We start from the raw sequence: 26,201 nt of genomic DNA on the forward strand, positions 1-26,201 counted from the left end.
CCAACAGCCACACAAGTTACATCAAAGATATTTTTTATATGGTTAAAGTGAATAGAGAATCCACCAGGGAGCGAAGTCTCGGTGTAATGACAAAGTTAAATAGTGTGTCCTTCCCTACTCCTCAGTGTCCTCAGTCATCCAGCTGGCAGAGCATGGCCACGCCTCTCTTGATCCAGTGCTGAGGGCGCTTGCTGGTGGGCAGCATCATGGTGATGACAAAGTTGGTAGAGTGGCCTGTGGTGGACAGGGTGCCCTTCCTCTCGCTGGTCTTATACAGCGGACACACATACAGGGTCTGGGGAAGATCACTGCCTTTCTTCTCCGCTGGAGAGAGAGAGGGAGAGAGAGAGAGAGAGAGAGAGAGAGAGAGAGAGAGAGAGAGAGAGAGAATATAACAGAGGGAAGTCAGAGAGAGAGAGAGAATAACAGAGGGGAGTCAGAGAGGAAGAGAAGTGCATAGAGAATGAGAGACAAACTTACTTGGTTTGATCCAGATGATGGGGACTGTATCAAAAAGAACCTTGGGATGCTGCTCAGCCAGGACTCCACTGTGAGTGGGAGAGATCAGTCTCAGTTCACTGCACTCTCTGGTATCATTTAAAAAATAGCCTTGTTTGAGAGAGTCTTCTACCTATTCTTGTCCCAGCGAGCGCCGTCTAGAAACAGACCGTGGATGTAGACCCCGTCCTCAGGAGAGGAGTTGGAGGTGTCGATGGGAAGAACCTGTTACCAATGAGAGGGAAGGAAAAGACTAATCAAAACAGACAAACAAGAGGAAGAGGGGCATTTTTAAGTAATAACTTGTTTACAACAATGCCTCCAAAAAACAAAGTCTCTTCTAATTCAGCTGTTTGCGTGACCTGGAAGTGGAAGCAGAGCAGGTCGATGGGGATGGAGTATTTCCTGGCGTAGTTCTGCATGGCCCCGGTCAGGAAGGCCTGGGTGAAGAAGAACCCAGACAGCCAGAAGACATGGGGCTTGTTGCTCTCATACCAGTCCTGCAGGGGGGGGCAAAGAGAACACATTAGTAAACAAAACCAAAGTATTTCCTCTTCATGAGAAAATGGAATACATGTCGATGATGGATTTAAAAACAATACTGAGGCTAATGGACTGACCTGCAGGAACTTGAGCTTGGCAAGGAAGTCTGTGATGTAGCTGCCCAGGGGTTTGAGGCTGGGGTAGGAGCGTTTAGCCCACTTCTCTGGCAGCTTGCCCACCATCAGGCTGCCTGACAGGGCCTCCAGCTCAGCATCCATCACCACCAGGCCCTTGATGGCCTTCAGCAGGTTCTGCAGGCTCACACGGATCGTAACTGCCAACCTGGAAGACAAGACAGTGATATGATCCTATTGTGGGTTTTGGTAATTTACATTAAGATCTACATCGGAATTGATTTGTTTTTCTGAGGTGTGTTTTTTGGGGTGTGTGATGAGATGACATACGTGTTGTAGCGCTCCATCTCCTGCACCAGTACAGTGTTCATGCTCTCTTCATACAGAACAGGGTACTTCAACAGAGCAGTCTCGATGTCAAAGTTAGCTGGAAGCTACAAGAAACAGGCAACAAGTGACCTAACTGACCACCTGCTCTGATTCTCAGTACCTTAGCACACATGCACTCACTCATGCACACACCCATACATATACAGTATATTCATGCTACACATACATCACAACTGCTGCTACAAGACTCTTGTTATACTGCTCAGTTTATACACTGCCCCCTCCCCTTCACCAATACACGTGGAAATATTGGGCTATAAATTGTGCATTCCTGTATTATACTTTTGCTAAAATGTTTATTCTATTCTACTGAGTCATTTACTTTATGTTTGTATTCTTTTATTTTATTATTTCTAATTGTTGTTGCATTGTCTAGAAGGAACCTGCAAATAAGCATTTCGTTGGACGATGTATACCATGCGTATCCCGTTCATACAACTAATAAAACTTGAAACAAACTTAAAATCATTGATTCAGATGACAAATATATCGGGGGGAAAAGGCAGTACATTTCAGCAGTACAAGGACTGGTTTGGCTTTACCTTGGTGAGGATGTCATTGGCTATGTCGAAGAGGGTGTTGTCTCCCCCGGAGCTGGCTCCTCCTTTGGCCCCTCCTCCCTGGGTGAGGAGCAGGGAGTCAAACAGCTGCTTGGTCTGCTGCAGGTCCTTGGAGATGTCCACGTTCTCATGCATCCCAAACACTTCCGGGTGCTGGAGGAACGGAAGGTTCTGAAGACATCAACACAAGATGGAAAACATGATGGAATGCATGAATGTGAGCCATGCGGCGTCCTGCAAGGTTCCATTCTGGGTCCAATTCTCTTCACTTTGAACATGGTAATGTTATCAGACAGAATGGTATTGATTCTGATAGCTATACTGACAACACACAGCTGTACACCTGATGAATTAATGTCTCATTCCTTCCCTGTCTAACTCCTGCTCACCCGTATGAACTCGATGTAGTCCTCGTAGTTGGACTTTGGCGGGGCGTAATACTTTCCGCTGGGGGAGAAGGTGTAGCGGGGGTTCTCGATGATGTCCTTGTTGTAGAAGTCAGCCAGGATGGTCATCAGGAGCCTCCTGTCCCAATCGTCAGTCACACGGCCCCCATAGTTACACTCCCCTGTCAGATAGGTGATGGCCTCCATCGGCACCTGATCGTACTCCCGAACAAACAGCTGGAGGAGGAGGAACACAAACAACAGGGTGAGAGAGGGGAACCACACAATCTGCAATCACATATATTTATATTCAACAACCACATTAAGACCACAGTCTTTTAAAAATTACAATCTCTCTCAAATACTCCAGTCCTGAGTTGATGTGTATTACTACCTGTAGTTGTCTGATACTGATGCGCAGATCAGACTCATTGAACCCATAGGGGATGTTCCAGCCCAGAGGACCAAACTTCTTCCTCTCCTGAACCAGAGCGTGGAAGAAGCAAACGCTATACAGCAGCTTCTCCCACACCTAGAAACAACCAGAGGAACAATCAGCGCAGCGTTTGTGTGTGTGTGTGTAATAAAATAAATAATAATAATAATAATATTTGTTATGTATAGGTGGCCCCGGGAATCAAAAACACTATCCTGGCATTACTCTACCAACTGAGCTACAAGAGGACTATGTGTGTGTGAACCATGTCACCACTCACCAGTTCTTTGTCCGTGCAGGCGTTGAAGAAGTCCTGGTCTGAGATGGGGTCTGACACGTAGGACTGCAGCAGGTTGAGCCTGAGACCTGTGGGCGGCTCGTTGGTCATCTTCACCCCATTCTGCAGGATGGTCACTGGGAACTGACACAGGGAAGAGGGTTATGAATCCACATCATGGATGCCGGTCATCCTATTGTATACTGGTTGACCAGGCTGGATGCAGTTTTGTACCCTACCTTGGGCGAGGGGTAGCTGGTGAGCCACAGTCGGAAGTCTGGGTGGCAGGTCTCTGGGCTAAAGTCCTCACAGATCTTCTCCAGGGTGGACATCCAGGAGACGGCCAAGTGGCAGTTCTGCAGGCACACCCAGGTGCCCTCTTTCATGGCCGAGCGGATCATCTTGGCAGCGATGGGGCCCTGGCCCTGGCCCAGGGAGATGGACTGGAACTTGGTGCCGCCCATGTTCTTGTCGTTGGCAAACTTCAGCAGGCCTGGAAGAGAGGGGCGGGGCGGAGCCATTTTCCGTATCAAACAAAAGCAGTAGCAGGTTTGAGGTCTGTGTATGAGATCAGTCGGGTACTACTTACTGGCCATGGGGTCAGCTCCAGGAGATAGCACAAACACCAGAGGGATGGTGGAGTTGGAGTCTGTGTAGCTCTTACTCAGGTCAAAGGGAGGCGGCTCCACAAACTTCTTCCCAAGTTTGTCAGTCACATAGTTTGTGATGGCCGGCACAATCTGGAAACATAAGGAGTAGCATACAACAGTAAGCATACATGCAAACATATGATATGTCCGCACACACACACCTATATCTACATTCAGCATCCTCTGTATTGATTTTCGAGTGTCCTCTTTGCATTGACTTTAGGTGGATAGCAAAAGTAAATAGGGATTGGCTAATTTCTCTCTCTAACCTTGTCTGGCCTGAGACAGCGGTAAATGATCATCTTCTGCAGGTCATTGAGGCAGTCACACCAGGGCTTAGGCAGATTGGTGTTATAGGGCTCTTTGCTATCATAGATGACCAAGAACTTATCTGGGATCTTGATGAAGCTCTCCCTATGAGAATCACAGAGAAGGGCCACATATTCCATATTTGAGTATTAGCAGAAACAAAATACTGAATAAATCTCTAATCCCCCAAAACAAAAAGAGGCAAGCTCAGCAGTTTGTCTATGTCATACTTGAGTCCCTGGAGGTTGGGCAGGTGGCTGGCCCGGCAGATCTCGTCCCAGCTTTTGTCCTGCAGCCAGTGGGGGTCTGGGTTGGGGACGTTGTTCTGCAGACCCACCCCTCCAGTCAGCAGGAACATAAAGTCACCATATTCTATTTCCTTCTTCGCTCTGAGAAACCCCCCTCCGAAAAACAGACACTTGTCAGACACAAACAATCACGTGTATCCCACCTTATCTTAAATAGCATGTTTAAAGACAATTTTATTTCAACAAATAAATGACTTCACTCATTTCACAAAAATCCATCTTAAATGTTTGACCTAGTACTGATCCTCAGTGTGTGGTATGGACTTACAGGAGGAGGTTGGAGCAGAGGAGGAATGAGAAGAGCAGTTTGTCCTTCTCAAACAGGGAGCGACACACGTTACAGTACAGGTTGAAGGTGAAGTGGTCGATGAGGTACCTCAGCCTTTTCTCCAGGATCTTGGACTTGTTACTGAAACACAGATGCCATGTGTTACCTCGGACACAAAGGAGCTTCGGTCTAACTGTACATCATATTCATTAACCAGTGACTCATGAGGTCTAAACCCTTGTTATCTGTGTAGGAGCATGTTTCTCACCTGTCCTGTATGGAGTTGATGTAGAGGTTAACGAACCAGCTGAGGGAGTACTGATACATGGGGTCTATGTTGGCCAGGTCAGCGATGCTGAAGAACAGGATGGAGGAGTGCTTGGCGATGGCTCTGTAGCCCTCCCTAGACTCTGCTATCTTGACCTCTGTCTTCTCAGCAATCTGTGGGTTGGGAGATGGGGTAGAAGTTAGACCATCTCATTCTAATTGGCTTTCAACACATTTTGACTGAGTTCTTCCAGTGTGGTCCAGACCTGCTGTTTCTTGGAGATCTCGTTGGACATGATCTTGGCTGAGTCGAGGACCTGGATGGCGCTCTCATCCTCCAGGATGTTCCCCTCGGATGACAGTGTCTCCAGGATCTTGTCCTCGATCTCCTTCAGGACCTTCTTATTGGATGCAGACTGCAGAATCAGGGCGTTCCGCTCCTCCTCCAACTCCGGCCTGCAGAGAGAGACATGATGAGGTCAGGGGTTAGTCGTCTAGATTTATATCTTCATCATATACAGTCACAGTACGATTGGTCATAAACAGATCAATGCTTTTTGTGCAGTCTGTGCTGTATCTGGTATCCTTGCACATGATATGATATTCATCAGAGCGTGCCGTCCTGTTCAGGTTAAGAGTTTATGTTATAACTTCATTACTGGAAAATGATCCACTATAAATAACAATAGATCTGCACAGCATAGCGAGTAGTGTAGTGTGTGTTGCTACACACACCTCTCCTTGGCGACCACAATGCCCAGCAGCTGGTCCTCAAGGCCCTCAGGGGTGATCATGAAGTTGAGCAGAGACACCTTGGTGGCCAGCTCCGGAAGGTAGTGGGGGTTCCGCAGCTTAGTTGTAATGTAGAACCGGAAGTCACATGAGTACTCGATTACACTCTCCCCCAGCCGGATACAGTCCATGCCCCCTGGATGACACAAACAAATAGTCTGTGATGAAATGACACCAGTATGTGACGATAAATCCTTGCATATGATATGATGTTCATCAGAGCGTGCCGTCCTGTTCGGTACCTTGTTTAAAGGTCTGTTTGAGCAGCAGGGGCTCCAGCGATGGGTCCAGCTCCTCCCCTACGTTCTCCAGCAGCAGAGGGGTCCCGAACTGGATGCAGTTCTCCAGGGTTCTCATGTAGTCTCCGTCCGTCAGCTTGATCACGCTCAGGTTGTTGTCCTTCTCAGAGTTCTTCACCCACTTGTTGGCCTGGCCCTGGGGGTCGATCATCAGGGGCCACCGGCGGGAGTTGCTGACGATGACCCCGTTGTCTATGGAGAAGCTGTCAGTGGGCAGGCCTGAGATGTTCCACGCCCGGATCTTTATGGGGTCTCCCAGGGTCTTACTCAGGGAGAAATCATCTGATGACGGAATGTTCTTAGACTGGAGGGTAGGAATAAATAACGAGATTAAGATTGGTGACAATAAATTGGTGTAGAGCTGAGGTGCTGCTGTATGTGCCTGTACCTTGCAGAGCTTGGTCCATATCTTGGCACAGTTCTGTCTGAAGGCAGCAGTGAAGGCTCCAAGGTAGGCGATGACGCCAGCTGAGATGAGCACATCACCGGTCAGGTTATCATAGGTGTTCTGAAGGTCATCTGCTGCTTTGGACCACCTGTAGAGGGAAAGCACACAGTGCCTCAGGACACAGCAAAGACCTCAAGTACTAATGGCCTACACAAACCATTTGAAACAATCAATTTATTTAATAATCTCTATCATCCAGAGCACCTGGTCTTCTCTCCTCCTAGGCCTCCGATGAGTTTCTCGGCTCTCTCCAGTTTTCGGGCACACAGGTCCACCTGGAACTCCAGCTGGGCCTTCTCCTCAGTCTTCTCCTCAAAGGTCTTCTGCAGCAGGGCCAGACGGTCCTCCACCTCCTTCAGCTCAGCTCTCTTCTGGTTCAGCAGGGACATGGTGGTGGCCAGAGACAGCTGAGCCTCGGCCAGGCCGGCCTTCTTAGGGGCCACTACCTTGGCCACTCTGTCGTAGATCTCCATGGCAGTGACCCACTTGCACAGGCCCTCGGCGGCAGAGGAGGCCTTGGCCACTTTGGTGGGATCAAAGTCAGGATTAGTCATGTACTCACTGCGGATCTTTTGCATCACAGGGACCTAGCCGGGAAAAGAGAAGAGAGTCAATTAAAAAGTATATAGATTTACATTGATACTTCAGTTTAAATGCAATTCAACACATGTGTTTTTTCACAGGGACTCACAGGGATGTTGTCCTTGTCGTACTCTTTCAGGTCTCGTAGGAAATTCATGTCTCCAAGAAGCTTTTTGCTCGGACCCCAGTAGTCAAGAATCTATTCAAATGGTAAGAAAACATAATTAAACATATAAGCAAACACATTTTATTTAATAAATGAAAAAAGAGGCAGAGCAGTTTCTGACCTTCTGTCCAGTCCCAGCAGGATCAACAATTTTATCAGGTTTCAGCTCTTTCATCACACACACGGCCGCCATCACCAGCTTTACCCCCGACGGAGGGCTCTTCATCGACTTCACGATGGTCACGTCAGAGGGCTGAGAGGGAAGAGAGATTAGATAAGATCATACTTTGTCTGTTTGCTTTGTGCAAGTCTCCTTTCAATCCCCTTTGGTAAGACTGTGCAGGGCAGGCTGATCTCTGCTTGATCAGAATCCCAAGAGTGTTGGACCAGTAACTGAAAGGTCAATGGTTCGAATCCTGAGCAGGCAAGGTGGAAAAATCTGCCGTTCTGCCCTTGAGCATGGCACTTAACCCCCAACAATAACTGTTCCCCGGACGCCGATGATGCTGATGTCGATTAAGACAAGCCCCCCCCCCCCCGCACTTCTCTGATTCAGAGGGGTTGGGTTAAATGCAGAAGACACATTTCGGTTGAATGCAATCAGTTGTGCAACTGACAAGGTATCCCCTTTCCCTTCCCTACCTTCAGGGTGTCCAGGGCTGAGAGGGCCATCTCCAGGGCAGGTATGGCCTCTGCCAGGTCGCTCTCACACTCGTTCTTCAGGGCCTGGGCCTCGTTGGCCTTCAGAGTGGCAGCCTCCTCGTCCACACGCACCACCTTACTCTTGGCCTCCACCTGCACTGACTCTACCGCTAACACCTTCATCATCTTGGTGTTGTCTATCTTGGCCTGCTCCAGTTTAGGCTGCAAGTCCACCAGCTCCTTCTTCATCTCACTCACCTACACAACAGATATGAGGGACAGAGCTAAGGCTGAGCAGAGTGTAATACAAAGGGGTGAATGCAGACACATCAAAGGTTCAAGAACACTTGATTCAAGTTGCCTTAGGTCTCAAGTCACAGTACATAATGAGGCAACAAACCATGACACACACAATCCACATAGATCCCTACATTCATGTTGTAGCAAGATAAAAACAATCGGTTTGATGTACCTGAGACTCAGCGAAGGCCAGTTTGTCCAGGCCGTTGGTGTACCTCTTCTTGGCCTTCATGACCATGTCTCTCTTCTGGGTGAGCAGCTGACGGAACGCAGCGATCAACTCCAGGTAGGAGGTGGGTGTCACGTAGTTATGGCGACCCAGCTCCGAAAGGAACCTGGGAACAACAACATCCTCAGCTATCGTGCGATAAATATGTAATAAATCTGTCCTTGATTTTAGTCTGTTTTGATAAAGTCATTCAAATGGAATTGCTGTGTTTCTTTTGTCATCAATAACTTCTGTAGCATGAGAAGAGAATATCTGATATCTGTGTTAAATTAGATGGAAAGGAAGAGCTGTATGTACTTGTGAGAGAGCTGGATGGCGGAGGTGTGGAAGGTCTTGCAGATGGGCATGACCTCCTGTCTCTCATGCTCACTCATCTCCAACGACTCCAGGAACTTGTTGGCTACGCGCTCCAGCGCCTCCTCTGGCCAGGGCTGGGAGATGCAATTCAGAGAGGAGGTGAGGGAAGTTGATAAGCAAAAGATTGTTGATATTACTTCATGGTTAGTATACAGTGTAAGCCATCAGATTCAGTAGGTTTTGTACTGCCTCTGTACCTGGAACCAGTTGATGGTGCAGCAGTTGATGAGGGAGGGGAACTGGCGTAGTCGGTTGCGGAAGGCCTCTCCTATAGGACTGAAGGCCACTATGATGTGCAAGTTTTCCCTGCAGCGCGACACAAAGTAGGCAAACAGGGCCAGGGGGCTGAACTCCACACTCTTATTGCCAGCCTGGGCGATAGGCCGCACCGCCTGGGGAGAGAGAGGGAGCAGGCAGAGGCTGCAATGATTATTCCTCTCAATCACAACACTCACTGTGAATGCTTCTGCTTAGATAATGTGATGATATAAAAAAAGGGCAGTAACCCCAGCAACTCCACCCCCAACCATAGCCTAACTCTAATAAGCCAAAGCCTATTATCCATCTTACTGGTCTGTGAAAACCTACCTCCATGATTTCCGCCTTCTCGTCTGTGGCGAACAGGTTGGGCACCTCTCCTGTGTTCAGGACACTGTCCACATCCTCCAGGAAGGCCTCCTCCTTGATCTGAGAGTCAGTTAGCAGGAATACCGTCTTCTGACCCTTCACCCCTGCACTCTTCAGCAGGAACTGCAGCACAGGAAAAAGCAAACAATCAGAAAAATGATATGGAACACACACAACAAATATACCAGCCCAAGTCCTCTAGTGACAACTCTTCAATTATCTGTAGACTGTTGCCATTACAGTCCAACCTGGCCTGGAATAATCTCTATGTTAATAGTCTAAAGTCTCACCTTGAGGTCGTCCCTCCACTCGTTCAGGCCGTAGCTCTTGGAGATCTCTGGCTGGAACAGGGTCATCTTGGCCATGGAGGTGGCAAGGCGGGTGATGGATTGGCGCCCGCTGCCCCCCACCCCCACCAGCAGGGCATTGCCCCCAGGCTGCTTCAGCACACGGCTGATACGAGACAGGTGCTCCAGCACGTAGCTAAACGCAAATGGACAAAAACAGAGTCATACTCAGTTTTCCAGTGAGTGTGGCTAACCTCTCATGCTGTGCTGCTTATAATAACCCAAACCCTGGAGCTTGACGTTAAAGGCCTTTACCGAAAGATGACAAGGTTCATGCGGTTCTTGTGTGTCTGGTTATACTCATCCAGACAGAGCTCCACCACCTGGCCGAAGCTCTCCATGGAGGGCACCTCAGAGTACAGACGATCATTGTCCTCCAGGTCAGGGTTCATGTAGTCCCCAAACAGCAGGTTACGCATGTCCTCCTCACGCGGCTAGCGACAGGGAACACAGGAACCTCATCACCACAACTAAACAACAGTAAACAAACCACCATCAAAAACAACATCTCCTGTACTTACTGCCTTGTTGCTTGGAGCCTTCAGGTGGTCAAACACCTGCTCAAAGTTCTCCTTGAAGTGGTCCCTGACGATGTCGTTCATTAGGAGGTAGAGCCAGGCGCGGTCCTGGTCATCCACCAGACGGTCGTAGTAGACGCGGAACACCTCGTGGACAAAGAGGCGGATCATGGTGCGTTTGTTCTCCAGGGACTCCTTCTTGAGGAGAAGGCAACCCTGCACCACGCGGCTAAAATCGCGCAGGTTGAATGTGTAGTGGGACTTGGCTGGTGTGGGGAGCAGGTTGTCCATGGCCTTCTTGTAGACCTTTTGAGAGACGTGGGCGAAGCATTAGGCAAGAAGAGAAACGGAAAGTGAAATAACTTGATTTTACATGATTTAAAAAGAGTCAGAATGAAGTGTAAAGAGCAACAATCACACCTTTTTACTCTCGTATATGATTAAATCTAGTGGGTTTTATGCTTGTGGAAATAAAATAACTATCAATGTAATCTCCTGAACCTTCTCACCTCCATAGTGGCGGCCACTATCTGATTGCCCACGGTGAAGTAGTCTGGGGGGAACTCGTTGTTGCGGAGGTAGAAGGCCACCACGTTGGAGAAGATGCGCACCATGGTGTCGTCACTGAAGGCGTTGATGCTGGTGATGTTGAAGTGCCGCAGGAAGCGAGGCGTCACCGCGTTCCTCCCGCCACCAGGAGGCCCCATAGCTGAGATCAGCTGCAGGTCCACCAGGGTGATCTTAGTGGTGTCCTTCAGGTCATACCTGGGAAGACAGTGAAAGTAAACTTTAGAGACATGATAAGTTCCAGGTATGTCACTGATCATTATAGATATGATGGCATTGTAATGTAGTAGTCTCTAACCAGTTGCCATGGTCAAAGTATTGGCGTAGGAGTTCCACGGGAGGCTGTGCCCCAAACTGCTCCAGGGCAGGCATGTTCATGTCATCTACAAATATGACACACTTCTTTCCCATGGGGGGGCCAAACACCCCCTTCCTCCTCTTGTCCAGCCTGGACATGATGATGTTCTACAAACAGTGGAAGAATATACTGTATAAACATTGAGCTCCAAAAGTATTGGGACAGTGCCACATATTATTATTTGGGGGATTTGAAATGACATAATGACTATGAGGTTAAATTGCAGACTGTCAGCTTTAATTTGAGGGTATTTTCATCCACATCGGGGGATTCAGAAGCATTGGGCCAAATTCACTGATATGTGTATTAAAGTAGTAAAAAGTTAAGTAGGTGGTCTCATATTCATAGCACCACTGCTAGATTAAGCTTGTGACTCTACAAATTTGTTGGATGGATTTGCTGTTTGTTTTGGTTGTGGTTCAGATAATGTTTTGTCCAGTAGAAATGAATGGTAAATAATGTATTGTGTTATTTTGGAGTCACTTTTACTGTAAATACGAGTAGAATATGTTTGTAAATGCTTCTACATTAATGTGGATGCAACCATTATTACAGATAATCCTGAATAAATTGTAAATAATAATGAGTGAGAAAGTTAGACGCACAAATATCATACCCCCTCCAAAATGCTAACTTCCCATTATTGTAATAGTGAGAGGTTAGCATGTCCTGGGGGTATGATAGGTGCGTCTGTAAAGTTCTCACTCATCATTATTCACGATTCATTCAGGATTATCTGTAATCATGACAGCGTCCACATTAATGTAGGACTAAATACTTAACTTTTACTACTTTAATACACAAGTATTTTAATACACATAATTTGTCCCAATAATTTGGGGTCCCTATACACAAAATGTGTGGTACTTTCTAAACGGTTCACCTGATATGGATGCAAATACCCTAAAATTATAGCTGACAGTCTGCACTTTAACCTTATACATACATACACACATACATACATACACACACACTACCGGTCAAAAGCTTTAGAACACCTAATCATTCAAGGGTATTTCTTTATTTTTACTATTTTCTACATTGTAGAATAATAGTGAAGACATCAAACCTATGAAATAACACATATGGAATCATTTAGTAACCAAAAAAGTGTTCAACAAATCAAAATATATTTTCTAATTTAGATTCTTCAAGTAGCCACCCTTTGCCTTGATGACAGCTTTGCACACTCTTGGCATTCTGTCAACCAGCTTCATGAGGTTGTCACCTGGAACAAATTTCAATTAAAGGTGTGCCTTCTTAAAAGTTAATATGTGGAATTTCTTTCCTTCTTAATGTGTTTGAGCCAATCAGTAGTGTTGTTAAGACGTTGGGGAAGTGTACAGAAGATGGCCCTATTTGGTAAAAGACCAAGTCTATATTATTTCAAGAACAGCTCAAATAAGCAAAAAGAAATGGCAGTCCATCATTACTTTAAGACATTAAGGTCAGTCAATGCGGAACATTTCTAGAACTTTTAAAGTGCAGTCGCAAAAACCCTTAAGCACTATGATGAAACTGGCTCTCATGAGGACCGCCACAGGAATGGAAGACCCAGAGTTACCTTTGCTGCAGAGGATAAGTTCATTAGAGTTACCAGTGTCAGAAATTGCAGCCCAAATAAATGCTTCACAGAGTTCAAGTAACAGACACATCTCAACATCAATTGTTCAGAGGAGACTGTGTGAATCAGGGCTTCGTGGTCAAATTGCTGCAAAGAAACCACTGCTAAAGGACACCAATAAGAAGAGACTTGCTTGGGCCAAGAAAAACGAGCAATGGACATTAGACCGGTGGAAATGTGTCCTTTGGTCTGGAGTCCAAATAGGAGATTTTTGATTCCAACCGCGATGTGTTTGAGAGACGTGGTGTGGGTGAATGGATGATCTCTACATGTGTATATCCCACCGTAAAGCATGGAGGAGGTGTTATGGTGTGGGGGTGCTTTGCTGGTGACACTGTCTGTGATTTATTTAGAATTCAAGGCACAATTAACCAGCATGACTACCACAGTATTCTGCAGCAACACGCCATCCCATCTGGTTGGGCTTAGTGGGACTATCATTTGTTTTTCAACAGGACAATGACCCAACACACCTCCAGGCTGTGGAAGGGCAATTTGACCAAGAAGGAGAGTGATGGAGTGTTACATCAGATGACCTGGCCTCCACAATCACCCAACCTCAACCAAATTGAGATGGTTTGGGATGAATTGGACCACAGAGTAAAGGAAAAGCAGCCAACAAGTGCTCAGCATATGTGGGAACTCCTTCAAGACTGTTGGAAAAGCCTTCTTCCTGAAGCTGGTTGACAGAATGCCAAGAGTGTGCAAAGTTGTCATCAAGGTAAAGGGTGGCTATTTGAAGAATCTCAAATATAAAATATATTTTCATTTGTTTAACACTTTTTTTGTTACTACATGATTACATAAGTGTTATTTCATAGTTGTGATGTCTTCACTATTGTTCTACAATGTAGAAAATAGTCAAAATAAAAAAAAATACTTGAATTAGTAGGTGTGTCCAAACCTTTGACTGGCACTGTATATACACACACTACCGGTCAAATGTTTTAGAATGCAGAATGCTGTTGTAGCCATGCTGGTTAAGTGTGCCTTGAATTCTAAAATACATCACAGACAGTGTCACCAGCAAAGCACCCCCACACCATCACACCTCCATGCTTTACGGTGGGAAATACACATGCGGAGATCAACCGTTCACCCACACCGCGTCTCACAAAGACACGGCGGTTAGAACCAAAAATCTCAAATTTGGACTCCAGACCAAAGGACACATTTCCACCGATCTAAAGAAGGCCAGCATCCCAGAGTCACCTCTTTACTGTTGACGTTGAGACTGGTGTTTTGCGGGTACAATTTAATTAAGCTGCCAGTTGAGGACTCGTGAGGCATCTGTTTCTCAAACTAGACACTCTAATGTACTTGTCTTCTTGCTCTGTTGTGCACCGGGGCCTCCCACTCCTCTTTCTATTCTGGTTAGAGCCAGTTTGCGCTGTTCTGTGAAGGGAGCAGTACACAGCGTTGTATGAGATCTTCAGTTTATTGGCAATTTCTTGCATGGAATAGCCTTCATTTCTCAGAACAAGAATAGACTGACGAGTTTCAAAAGAAAGTTATTTGTTTCTGGCCATATTGAGCCTGTAATCGAACCCACAAATGCTGATGCTCCAGATACTCAACTAGTCTAAAGAAGGCCAGTTTTATTGCATCTTTAATTAGCATAACAGTTTTCAGCTGTGCTAACATAATTGCAAAAGGGTTTTCTAATGATCAATTAGCCTTTTATGATAAATGATAAACTCGGATTAGCTAACACAATGTGCAATTGGAACACAGGAATGATGGTTGCTGATAATGGGCCTCTGTACGCCTATGTAAATATTCCATAAAAAAATCTGCCGTTTCCAGCTACAATAGTCATTTACAACATTAACAATGTCTACACTGTATTTCTGATCAATTTGATGTTATTTTAACGGACAAAAAAAATTGTTTTTCTGTGAAATGAATTGAGTATCCAGTGATCAGACGTGATCAACATACTGTATGACAGAGATCATGTTTCATACAGATCTGCTATCTTAATTTGATCACTCTGTTGTCGCAGACAATGTTCCTGCATAGCAGGAAATGCAAATTGTAGTGTATTCAATGTTTAAAAAGGCTTTTAAAGTTTGTAATTTCCACTTAAAAAAATGTCAGACTTGATTTGCCCTAACAAAAAATGTATCAAACCCTTAAAAAAAAAAAAAAAAATCCATTAATTATAATCCACATAATCATTCACATTGCCTGTTGCTGCAGGATTATTTTCCTGCTGCGAGAAACAGGGTCAAATTAAGATAGCGCATCTGTAGCTCTTCATTATTCACCTGGCTCTGGTTAGCGCTGGTGCGTGCTGAGAAGTTGATGAAGAAAGGCAGGTAGCGGTCCTTGTCCAGGTTGTTCATGAGTTTCTCCTTCACGTACACAGACTTCCCCGTCCCAGTGGGCCCCACAAACAGCAACGGCCTTCACAGAGACAGACATATGATCAGTGGCTGTTTTACAATATAACGCATCAACTGAATATTATGAACTTTGAAACCACAATGCAAGTGCTTAAACACAAATTATTCTGGGTGTGTTGATGCACGCTTACACTCTATATTCGATGCAGAGGTCCATGAGGTAGGTGTATCGGACCGTGTCTATGGTGGGGACGATGATATCCTGCACTTTGGTGTTCTTGTCCCCCAGATTGATGTTCTTGATCGAGTCAGTCCAGTGCACCCAGCGACCTTTCCCTTTAAACTGTGAAAAAAAATATATGTATTTTCATAGAAACTGAAAAATACTGTTTTACACTGCAGAAGCCTTATTGACCAGTGGAATGTTACAGACCTCGTAGTAATAGTCGTAGACCAGACCCTTCTCATCGTGGGGACATTCCCATTTGGACACAGAAGCGGGGATGGGGTGGTTGTCTGCCTTCCCTAAGATGATGTCTCTGAGGTACTCATCAAACCTCTTCCTGCTGTCCGTATCACAGCTGCCCCCCACCGACCACACCAGGGAGAAGGCAAAGGCTGCCTGCCACAGAAAGAGAGATGGAGTTGAGCTGAGTATGTTGATTTCTGTCATTTCAATTCAGTATAGCCACGCACAGCAGTACTTTGTTTAATCTCTTACCATGACCCACGTCCGTATGTTTTTGTTACCCGTGTCCTCCTTCAAAGGTTGGGTGAGCAGCATTTCAAAGAGCCGAATCAGGGACACCACTGTGTTGCTGTTGCTGGTGGGGACAACCTCCTAGAACATATGAAAGCAATCAGACATGTTATAGAGCTTGTAAACTATTTAAAAAAAATAATATATATATATATACAGTGGGGCGAACAAGTATTTGATACACTGCCGATTTTGCAGGTTTTCCTACTGACAAAGCATGTAGAGGTCTGTAATTTTTAACATAGGTACACTTCAACTGTGAGAGACGGAATCTAAAACAAAAATCCAGAAAATCACATTGTATGATTTTTAAGTAATTCATTTGCATTTTATTGCATGACATATGTATTTGATCACCTACCAACCAGTAAGAATTCCGGCTCTCACAGACCTGTTTGTTTTTCTTTAAGAAGCCCTCCTGTTCTCCACTCATTACCTGTATTAACTGCACCTGTTTGAACTCGTTACCTGTATAATAGACACCTGTCCACACACTCAATCAAACAGACTCCAACCTCTCCACAATGGCCAAGACCAGAGAGCTGTGTAAGGACATCAGGGATACAATTGTAGACCTGCACAAGGCTGGAATGGGCTTTCAGGACAATAGGCAAGCAGCTTGGTGAGAAGGCAACAACTGTTGGCGCAATTATTAGAAAATGGAAGAAGTTCAAGATGACGGTCAATCACCCTCGGTCTGGGGCTCCATGCAAGATCTCACCTCGTGAGGCATCAACGATCATGAGGAAGGTGAGGGATCAGCCCAGAACTACACAGCAGGACCTGGTCAATGACCTGAAGAGAGCTGGGACCACAGTCTCAAAGAAAACCATTAGTAACACACTACGCCGTCATGGATTAAAATCCTGCAGCGCACGCAAGGTCCCCCTGCTCAAGCCAGCGCATGTCCAGGCCCGTCTGAAGTTTGCCAATCTGGATGATCCAGAGGAGGAATGGGAGAAGGTCATGTGGTCTGATGAGACAAAAATAGAGCTTTTTGGTCTAAACTCCACTCGCCGTGTTTGGAGGAAGAAGAAGGATGAGTACAACCCCAAGAACACCATCCCAACCGTGAAGCATGGAGGTGGAAACATCATTCTTTGGGGATGCTTTTCTGCAAAGGGGACAGAACGACTGCACCGTATTGAGGGGAGGATGGATGGGGCCATGTATCGCGAGATCTTGGCCAACAACCTCCTTCCCTCAGTAAGAGCATTGAAGATGGGTCGTGGCTGGGTCTTCCAGCATGACAACGACCCTAAACACACAGCCAGGGCAACTAAGGAGTGGCTCCGTAAGAAGCATCTCAAGGTCCTGGAGTGGCCTAGCCAGTCTCCAGACCTGAACCCAATAGAAAATCTTTGGAGGGAGCTGAAAGTCCGTATTGCCCAGCGACAGCCCCGAAACCTGAAGGATCTGGAGAAGATCTGTATGGAGGAGTGGGCCAAAATCCCTGCTGCAGTGTGTGTAAACCTGGTCAAGAACTACAGGAAACGTATGATCTCTGTAATTGCAAACAAAGGTTTCTGTACCAAATATTAAGTTCTGCTTTTGTGATGTATCAAATACTTATGTCATGCAATAAAATGCAAATGAATTACTTAAAAATCATACAATGTGATTTTTCTGGATTTTTGTTTTAGATTCCGTCTCTCACAGTTGAAGTGTACCTATGATAAAATTACAGACCTCTACATGCTTTGTAAGTAGGAAAACCAGGAAAATCGGCAGTGTATCAAATACTTGTTCTCCCCACTGTATGTATGTGTGTGTGTGTATATATATATATATATATATATATATACACACACACTGTGGTGCAGGGCAATAGCCGATATACAGGATAACTCCAATTGATGCTTCTGGACTTAAAGCTTGTGGTCCACTCACCCTGCATTGTTTGCGTAGCATCCTGAGGGAGGGGGGCAGGAGCCAGTGGAAGAGCTCCATGAGCAGGCCTGTGTTTTCTGGAGCCTGCAGGGGCTCTGGCAGGGTGTTGATCCAGGAGGTCACCAGGGGTTCCCAGCCCAGCTGAGAAGGCTCCATGTAGATCATACCACACCTGCTCACTGTCGCCGGCTGGGGAGGGGAGGGATAGATATACAGATTACAGATTCGTGAAACATACTGTTGTTGGACAAGAGAAGAAGTCTACCTGTACCTGCAAGTGTGTTGATGGCTTGTTGACTTACAGAGGCCTGAGACAGGTCCATGGCTTCAAAGATTAGACTCATCTGATTGGACATCTGGATGATCTCTCCACTCATCAAGCACAGCTGTGGGAGAGAAGGAAGCATACAGCAAGTAGTTACAGCTGCTTTATGCATCCACCTGGTATGTCATTAAGGCATTATATTGGATGATATTTGTTGTGGACTCATATTCTTGCCTTCTTGTTGTCGTCGAGCACAGTGTTCATGCTCTCAATCCACAGTGTGTCTATAGGCCCGTCGAACACCACCCACTTACGGTCCGGGGTCTCCGACGACGCAAACTCACGAAACGTGTTGGCCACAATCCCATCTGCCCACTGAGCAACACCAACAGAGACAGGGAGAGAGAAAAGAAAAAACTCAAACACAATGTAAGATACAATCTAAAAAGCAAAACCATTGGTGTAAAGAAATAAAAATAACACGATTGATATTGAAAGATAGTCTGAATATATGATTGTAATGATGTTAGAGAGATATGAATATTCCAGGGTTGAGTCGCACCTCGTGGGAGACTGGGTCAAACTCTCCAAAAAGCTGTCCCATGGTGATGGCCTTGGGGTTGACCGTACGGTAGAGGACCCTCTCCTCCTCATTGTAACCCCTGTCGTTCATCAGGGTCAGGGTGTCGGCCAGAACGTGGAGGACTTTGGTCTTACCAGCAAACGGCTCTCCTACCAGCATAAATCTGAGATACACACCAGTAGGGGCAATGCAAAAATTATTCAAAACAATATTCCACTTAACATTATCTTCTATCATCATCGATCATTTAACATGTATTTATCATTCATATATCTTAAACTCTGCATTGTTGGAAAAGGACCCGTAAGTAAGCATTTCACTGTTTACGAAGCATGCTGTTTACGAAGCATGCTGTTTACGAAGCATGCTGTTTACGAAGCATGCTGTTTACCAAGCATGCTGTTTACCAAGCATGCTGTTTACCAAGCATGCTGATTACGAAGCATGCTGTTTACCAAGCATGCTGTTTACGAAGCATGCTGTTTACCAAGCATGCTGTTTACGAAGCATGCTGATTACGAAGCATGCTGTTTACGAAGCATGCTGTTTACGAAGCATGCTGTTTACCAAGCATGCTGTTTACCAAGCATGCTGTTTACCAAGCATGCTGTTTACCAAGCATGCTGATTACGAAGCATGCTGTTTACGAAGCATGCTGTTTACCAAGCATGCTGTTTACCAAGCATGCTGTTTACCAAGCATGCTGTTTACCAAGCATGCTGTTTACCAAGCATGCTGTTTACCAAGCATGCTGTTAACCAAGCATGCTGTTTACCAAGCATGCTGATTACCAAGCATGCTGATTACGAAGCATGCTGTTTACGAAGCATGCTGTTTACGAAGCATGCTGTTTACCAAGCATGCTGTTTACCAAGCATGCTGTTTACCAAGCATGCTGTTTACCAAGCATGCTGATTACGAAGCATGCTGTTTACGAAGCATGCTGTTTACCAAGCATGCTGTTTACCAAGCATGCTGTTTACCAAGCATGCTGTTTACCAAGCATGCTGTTTACCAAGCATGCTGATTACGAAGCATGCTGTTTACGAAGCATGCTGTTTACGAAGCATGCTGTTTACCAAGCATGCTGTTTACCAAGCATGCTGTTTACCAAGCATGCTGTTTACGAAGCATGCTGTTTACGAAGCATGCTGTTTACGAAGCATGCTGTTTACGAAGCATGCTGTTTACGAAGCATGCGACAAATAAAATGGGATTTGAACGTAGGTACCGGTGAAGCCATGTCAGTTCTTTAAAATGACAGTGAATCAGGAGGATGTCACTACTTGACACCAACAAACACCCCATAATATCTGGCCCCCTGCCCTTCCTAAATCATGGCATTGAACAGTTCAGCAGACTTTTAGCCCTCCATAACTGGCTACGAGACTATCGTAGCTCTGTGGGTGTAACAATTATTGACAATTTTCATACCTTCTGGAAACAAAGCTTGTTTTATAAGGACTATGGGATCCACCCAAATCATTTGGATCCTTTCACAGCATTATAATTCTGCGTTGAGACAATGACTTCTCAATGACCCAAGCCCAGCTCAGTTAATCCCTACCATTGTGTCGCTGAGTTGTGATAATGCTTCAGCAAATGTACATTTTACAAGGGGCGTTGGTAGACATAATGTAAGTAACCTAATTTATGTCCCTCTGCCCTGAATGCCTCTGCTGATCACACAGATAGGCACATGATTACTGCATACACTATGAACCAGTGATACTGTTAGCACTGAGGCGGTGTGCCCTAGTAGGAAGTCCACTGTGTGCAGCTCACCCTGCACTAACATAAGTAACATGAGCATGTCAACCTCTGCTAAGTTTCCCAGTAAAGCAATAAAAACGATCAAGTATTACAGAAAAGTGCTCAAAATAGCCCACATTAACATATGTAGCTTAAGAAACAAGGTTCATGAAATCCATAATTTGCTAGTAACAGATTACATTTATATTCAGACAATCTCTGAAACTCACTTAGATAATACATTTGATGATACAGTGGTAGCAATACATAAGATCTACAGAAAATACAGAAATGCCAAAGGTGGATGTGTGGCTGTTTATATTCAGAACCGCATTCCTGTAAAGCTTAGAGAGGATCTCATGTTAAATACTGTTGAAGTAATATGGCTACAGGTTCATCTGCCTCACCTAAAGCCCATTCTGGTGGGAAGCTGCTATAGACCACCAAGTGTTAACAATCAGTATCTGGATAATATGTGTGAAATGCATGTGATATCAACAGAGAGGTATATTTTCTGGGTGATTTAAATATCGACTGGCTTTCATCAGGCTGCCCACTCAAGAGAAAACTTTAAACTGTAACCAGTGCCTGCAACCTGGTTCAGGTTATCAGTCAACCTGCCAGGGTAGTTACAAACAGCACAGGAATGAAATCATCAACATGTATTGATCACATCTTTACTAATGCTGCAGAAATTTGCTTTAAAGCGGTATTCAAATCCATAGGACGTAGTGATCACAATATAGTAGCCATATCTAGGAAAACAAAAGTTCCAAAGGCTGGGCCTAATATAGTGTATAAGAGGTCATACAATAAGTTTTGCAGTGATTCCTATGTTGTTGATGTAAAGAATATTTGTTGGTCCGTGGGATGTAATGAGGAGCAACCAGACACTGCACTTGACACATTTATGAAATTGCTTCTCCCAGTTACCAATAAGTATGCACCCATTAAGAAAATCACTGTAAAAATGGTTAAATCCCTGTGGATTGAAGAGGAATTGAAAAATTGTATGGTTGAGAGGGATGAGACTAAAGGAATGGCAAAAAATTCTTGCTGCACAACCGATTGGCAAACGTACTGCAAATTGAGAAAGCATGTGACTATACTGAAAAAAAGAAGAAACGACACTATGAAACAAAGATAAATGACAAAGAATTATAGCTTTAGAGCACCTTAAATCCACAAGGTCTGCCATGAGAGGTGACTGTATAGTTCCCTTAAGGAAAAGCACCTTTAGTAAATCTGCTTTCTCTGTGAGAGCTTCCCATGTCTGGAATACACTGCCATCAGACACACATAACTGCACCACATATCACACTTTCACAAAATGCATGAAGACATGGCTAAAGGTCAATCAGATTTGTGAACATAATCCCTAGCTGTGTATTGCCGCTTTCCATGTTGTCTGTAGCTTGTGAGGTGTGGAACCACTCTGTTGCTTTTATGGATTTTGTCTTGTTGCTTTTTGTTCTATGTTGCTCTGTCTGTATGCTACATCTTGCTTCTCCTATGTTGCTCTGTTTGTATGCTATGTCTTGCTTGTCCTATGTTGCTCTACGTGTGCTCACTGTTCAATGATTGTCTATATTGTAATTGTTTTTAATAACCTGCCCAGGGACTGCGGTTGAAAATGAGCCGGCTGGCTAAAACCGGCACTTTTACTGAAACGTTGATTAATGTGCACTGTCCCGGTAAAAATAGAATAAACTCAAACTCAAATGAAATTTTGGTCAAAACGGCAAATTTAGCTCCATCATTCATTAAATCAGACGGCTCATTCATCACAAAATCCAGTGATATTGCCAACTACTTTAATGATTTTTTCATTGGCAAGATTATCAAACTTAGGCATGCCAGCAACAAACGCTGACACTGCACATCCCAAGTGGCGCAGCAGTCTAAGGCACTGCATCTCATTGCTAGAGGCGTCACTACAGACCCTGGTTCGATTCCAGGCTGTATCACAACCAGCTGTGATTGGGAGTCCCATAGGGCGGCGCACAATTGGCCCAGTGTCATCCAGGTTAGGTGTTTGGCCGGGTTAGACCGCCATTGTAAATAAGAATTTGTTCTTAACTGACTTGCCTAGTTAAATAAGGTTAAATAAAAATAAAATGTATATCTGACCAAATTATGAAAGACAAGCATTATGATGTAGAATTACATAAAGTGAGGGTGGAAGAGGTGAAAAATGACAAGCCACCAGGGTCTGACAACTTACTGAGTATAATAGCAGACGATATTGCCATATCTTCAATTTAAGCCTACTAGAAAGTGTGTGCCCTCAGGTCTGGAGGGAAGCAAAAGTCATTCCACTAGCTAAGAATAGTAAAGCCCCCTCTTACTAACCCTTAGTAAACTTTTGTAAAACATTTTGTTTGACCAGAAACAATGCTATTTTACAGTAAACAAATTGACAACAGAATTTCAGCATGCTTATAGGGAAGGACATTCAACAGGCACAGCACTTACACCAATGACTGATGATTGGCTGAGAGAAATTGATGATAAAAAGATTGTGGGGGCTGTTTTGTTAGACTTCAGTGCAGCTTTTAACATTATCGATCATAGTCTGCTGCTGGAAAAACGTATGTGTTATGGCTTTACACCCCCTGCTATAATGTGGATAAAGAGTTACTTGTCTAACAGAACACAGAGGGTTTCTTTAATGGAAGCCTCTCCAACATAATCCAGGTAGAATCAGGAATTCCCCAGGACAGCTGTCAAGGCCCCTTACTTTTTAAAATCTTTACTAATGACATGCCACTGGCGTGAGTAAAGCCAGTGTGTCTATGTATGCGGATGACTCAACACTATACACGTCAGTTACTATAGCGACTGAAATGACTGCAACACATAACAATGAGCTGCAGTTAGTTTCAGAATGGGTGGCAAGGAATAAGTTAGTCCTAAATATTAAAAAAATTAAATGCATTGTATTTGGGACAAATCATTCACTAAACCCTAAACCTCAACAAAATCTTGTAATGAATAATGTGGCAATTGAGCAAGTTGAGGAGACTAAACAGCTTGGAGTAACCCTGGATTGTAAATCGTCAAGGTCAAAACATAATGATACAACAGTAGCTAAGATGGGGAGAAGTCTGTGCATAATAAAGCGCGGCTCTGCCTTCTTAACAGCACTATCAACAAGGCAGGTCCTACAAGCCCTAGTTTTGTCGCAGAGAGCTAACATTAATCATATGCATGTTAATCTCTCCTGGCTCAAAGTTGAGGAGATATTGACTTTATCACTACTTGTATTTGTGAGAGGCATTGACATCTTAAATGCACCGAGCTGTCTGTTTGAACTACTGGCACACAGCTCGGACACCCATGCATACCCCACAAGCCATGCCACCAGAGGTCTCTTCACAGTCTCCAAGTCCAGAACAGACTATGGGAGGCGCACAGTACTACATAGAGTCATGACTACATGGAACTCTATTCCACATCAAGTAACTCATGCAAGCAGTAAAATTTGATTTAAAAACAGATAAAAATACGCCTTATGGAATAGCGGGGACTGTGAAACAACACAAACATAGGCAAAGACACCTGCATAGACACACATGATAACACACACTGCCTTGGCAGCAGCTAATGGGGATCCATAATAAATACAAATACCTATGAGATGCAACTTAGATTGAGTTTCAGTTCAGAAAGAAAATAAAAGGATGCTGCTTGAAAAAATGTACCCATGACGGACTATCATCATCTCATAGGTCTGTATGATCTTCTCCTTGAAGACCTCAGCTGGCTGAACGTTGTGGTTCTTACAGCACTCCTCAGCACAAGCCAGAAACAGCTGGGAAACACATGACAGACGGCAGACATTTAAATATGCAATGCACATACAGTATCAACATCTTCTATCAACACAGAGTACATAAAAACAAGCAAGGAAAATCTCAACCTGATAGTCTGCCACAGGGAGAGAGATACCGGGGAACAGGTCACTGGTGATTCCATTGAAAAGGGGGATGTCATGAGAGAGAAACTTGGGCTCATTCACATCCTTGATGGACCTCAGGAGCTGGTAGTGCCGAAAACATAGAACATTCAACGTAAGCGACTACCCTTACATAGCCCTTATTTTTTAACTATACCATGTACCATACACTGCTTAAAAAAATAAAGGGAACACTTAAACAACACAATGTAACTCCAAGTCAATCACACTTCTGTGAAATCAAACTGTCCACTTAGGAAGCAACACTGATTGACAATACATTTCACATGCTGTTGTGCAAATGGAATAGAAAACAGGTGGAAATTATAGGCAATTAGCAAGACACCCCCAATAAAGGAGTGGTTCTGCAGGTGGGGACCACAGACCACTTCTCAGTTCCTATGCTTCCTGGTTGATGTTTTGGTCACTTTTGAATGCTGGCGGTGCTTTCATTCTAGAGGTAGCATGAGACGGAGTCTACAACCCACACAAGTGGCTCAGGTAGTGCAGCTCATCCAGGATGGCACATCAATGTGAGCTGTGGCAAGAAGGTTTGCTGTGTCTGTCAGCGTAGTGTCCAGAGCATGGAGGCGCTACCAGGAGACAGGCCAGTACATCAGGAGACGTGGAGGAGGCCGTAGGAGGGCAACAACCCAGCAGCAGGACCGCTACCTCCGCCTTTGTGCAAGGAGGAGCAGGAGAAGCACTGCCAGAGCCCTGCAAAATGACCTCCAGCAGGCCACAAATGTGCATGTGTCTGCTCAAACAGTCAGAAACAGACTCCATGAGGGTGGTATGAGGGCCCAACGTCCACAGGTGGGGGTTGTGCTTACAGCCCATGCAGGACGTTTGGCATTTGCCAGAGAACACCAAGATTGGCAAAATCGCCACTGGCGCCCTGTGCTCTTCACAGATGAAAGCAGGTTCACACTGAGCACGTGACAGACGTGACAGAGTCTGGAGACGCCGTGGAGAACGTTCTGCTGCCTGTAACATCCTCCAGCATGACCGGTTTGGCGGTGGGTCAGTCATGGTGTGGGGTGGCATTTCTTTGGGGGGCCGCACAGCCCTCCATGTGCTCGCCAGAGGTAGCCTGACTGCCATTAGGTACCGAGATGAGATCCTCAGACCCCTTGTGAGACCATATGCTGGTGCGGTTGGCCCTGGGTTCCTCCTAATGCAAGACAATGCTAGACCTCATGTGGCTGGAGTGTGTCAGCAGTTCCTGCAAGAGGAAGGCATTGATGGACTGGCCTGCCCGTTCCCCAGACCTGAATCCAATTGAGCACATCTGGGACATAATGTCTCGCTCCATCCACTAACGCCACGTTGCACCACAGACTGTCCAGGAGTTGGCGGATGCTTTAGTCCAGGTCTGGGAGGAGATCCCTCAGGAGACCATCCGCCACCTCATCAAAAGCATGCCCAGGCGTTGTAGGGAGGTCATACAGGCACGTGGAGGCCACACACACTACTAAGCCTCATTTTGACTTGTTTTAAGGACATTACATCAAAGTTGGATCAGCCTGTAGTGTGGTTTTCCACTTTCATTTTGAGTGTGACTACATATCCAGACCTCCATGGGTTGATAAATTGGATTTCCATTGATTATTTTTGTGTGATTTTGTTGTCAGCACATTCAACTATGTAAAGAAAAAAGTATTTAATAAAATTATTTATTTCATTCAGATCTAGGATGTGTTGTTTAAGTGTTCCCTTTATTTTTTTGAGCAGTATATATATATGTTTATGTATGTATATGTATGTTTATATATATGTGGGTATGTGTATGTATGTATATAAATATATTTACCAAAATAATA

At 45.0% G+C, this 26,201-nt stretch overlaps 1 protein-coding gene across 2 annotated transcripts in view; it reads right to left on the bottom strand.

Moving 5' to 3' along the window:
• Positions 1–16: 16 nt before the first annotated feature.
• dnah12 (dynein, axonemal, heavy chain 12) overlaps positions 17–26,201 on the bottom strand; it is a 44,940-nt gene continuing 18,755 nt past the window's right edge. Inside the window, exons 30-72 of one of the 2 annotated variants that reach the window (XM_029723833.1) lie at positions 24,343–24,462; positions 24,125–24,234; positions 18,648–18,831; positions 18,320–18,460; positions 18,123–18,206; positions 17,821–18,009; positions 15,892–16,011; positions 15,604–15,792; positions 15,362–15,513; positions 15,093–15,231; positions 11,139–11,305; positions 10,783–11,038; positions 10,277–10,579; positions 10,011–10,189; positions 9,699–9,891; positions 9,370–9,531; positions 8,979–9,173; positions 8,722–8,855; positions 8,368–8,530; positions 7,896–8,153; positions 7,375–7,506; positions 7,197–7,286; positions 6,710–7,092; positions 6,446–6,593; positions 6,001–6,361; positions 5,702–5,894; positions 5,233–5,422; positions 4,968–5,140; positions 4,700–4,840; positions 4,354–4,512; positions 4,084–4,228; positions 3,754–3,904; positions 3,404–3,657; positions 3,168–3,308; positions 2,846–2,983; positions 2,455–2,688; positions 2,048–2,236; positions 1,446–1,549; positions 1,119–1,323; positions 861–998; positions 632–723; positions 481–548; positions 17–324 (exon numbers count right to left, since the gene is read on the bottom strand). In XM_029723833.1, coding sequence (XP_029579693.1) covers positions 131–324; positions 481–548; positions 632–723; positions 861–998; positions 1,119–1,323; positions 1,446–1,549; positions 2,048–2,236; positions 2,455–2,688; positions 2,846–2,983; positions 3,168–3,308; positions 3,404–3,657; positions 3,754–3,904; positions 4,084–4,228; positions 4,354–4,512; positions 4,700–4,840; positions 4,968–5,140; positions 5,233–5,422; positions 5,702–5,894; positions 6,001–6,361; positions 6,446–6,593; positions 6,710–7,092; positions 7,197–7,286; positions 7,375–7,506; positions 7,896–8,153; positions 8,368–8,530; positions 8,722–8,855; positions 8,979–9,173; positions 9,370–9,531; positions 9,699–9,891; positions 10,011–10,189; positions 10,277–10,579; positions 10,783–11,038; positions 11,139–11,305; positions 15,093–15,231; positions 15,362–15,513; positions 15,604–15,792; positions 15,892–16,011; positions 17,821–18,009; positions 18,123–18,206; positions 18,320–18,460; positions 18,648–18,831; positions 24,125–24,234; positions 24,343–24,462 — 7,461 coding nt within the window. In that variant the 3' untranslated portion in view covers positions 17–130. Of the gene's footprint in view, positions 325–480; positions 549–631; positions 724–860; positions 999–1,118; positions 1,324–1,445; positions 1,550–2,047; positions 2,237–2,454; positions 2,689–2,845; positions 2,984–3,167; positions 3,309–3,403; positions 3,658–3,753; positions 3,905–4,083; positions 4,229–4,353; positions 4,526–4,699; positions 4,841–4,967; positions 5,141–5,232; positions 5,423–5,701; positions 5,895–6,000; positions 6,362–6,445; positions 6,594–6,709; positions 7,093–7,196; positions 7,287–7,374; positions 7,507–7,895; positions 8,154–8,367; positions 8,531–8,721; positions 8,856–8,978; positions 9,174–9,369; positions 9,532–9,698; positions 9,892–10,010; positions 10,190–10,276; positions 10,580–10,782; positions 11,039–11,138; positions 11,306–15,092; positions 15,232–15,361; positions 15,514–15,603; positions 15,793–15,891; positions 16,012–17,820; positions 18,010–18,122; positions 18,207–18,319; positions 18,461–18,647; positions 18,832–24,124; positions 24,235–24,342; positions 24,463–26,201 lie in introns of those variants that run through there. The other variant, XM_029723834.1, reaches the window with a different exon arrangement.

The sequence above is a fragment of the Salmo trutta genome, chromosome 30 (genome assembly GCF_901001165.1).
Source record: "Salmo trutta chromosome 30, fSalTru1.1, whole genome shotgun sequence".
Taxonomy (NCBI): Eukaryota; Metazoa; Chordata; class Actinopteri; order Salmoniformes; family Salmonidae; genus Salmo; species Salmo trutta.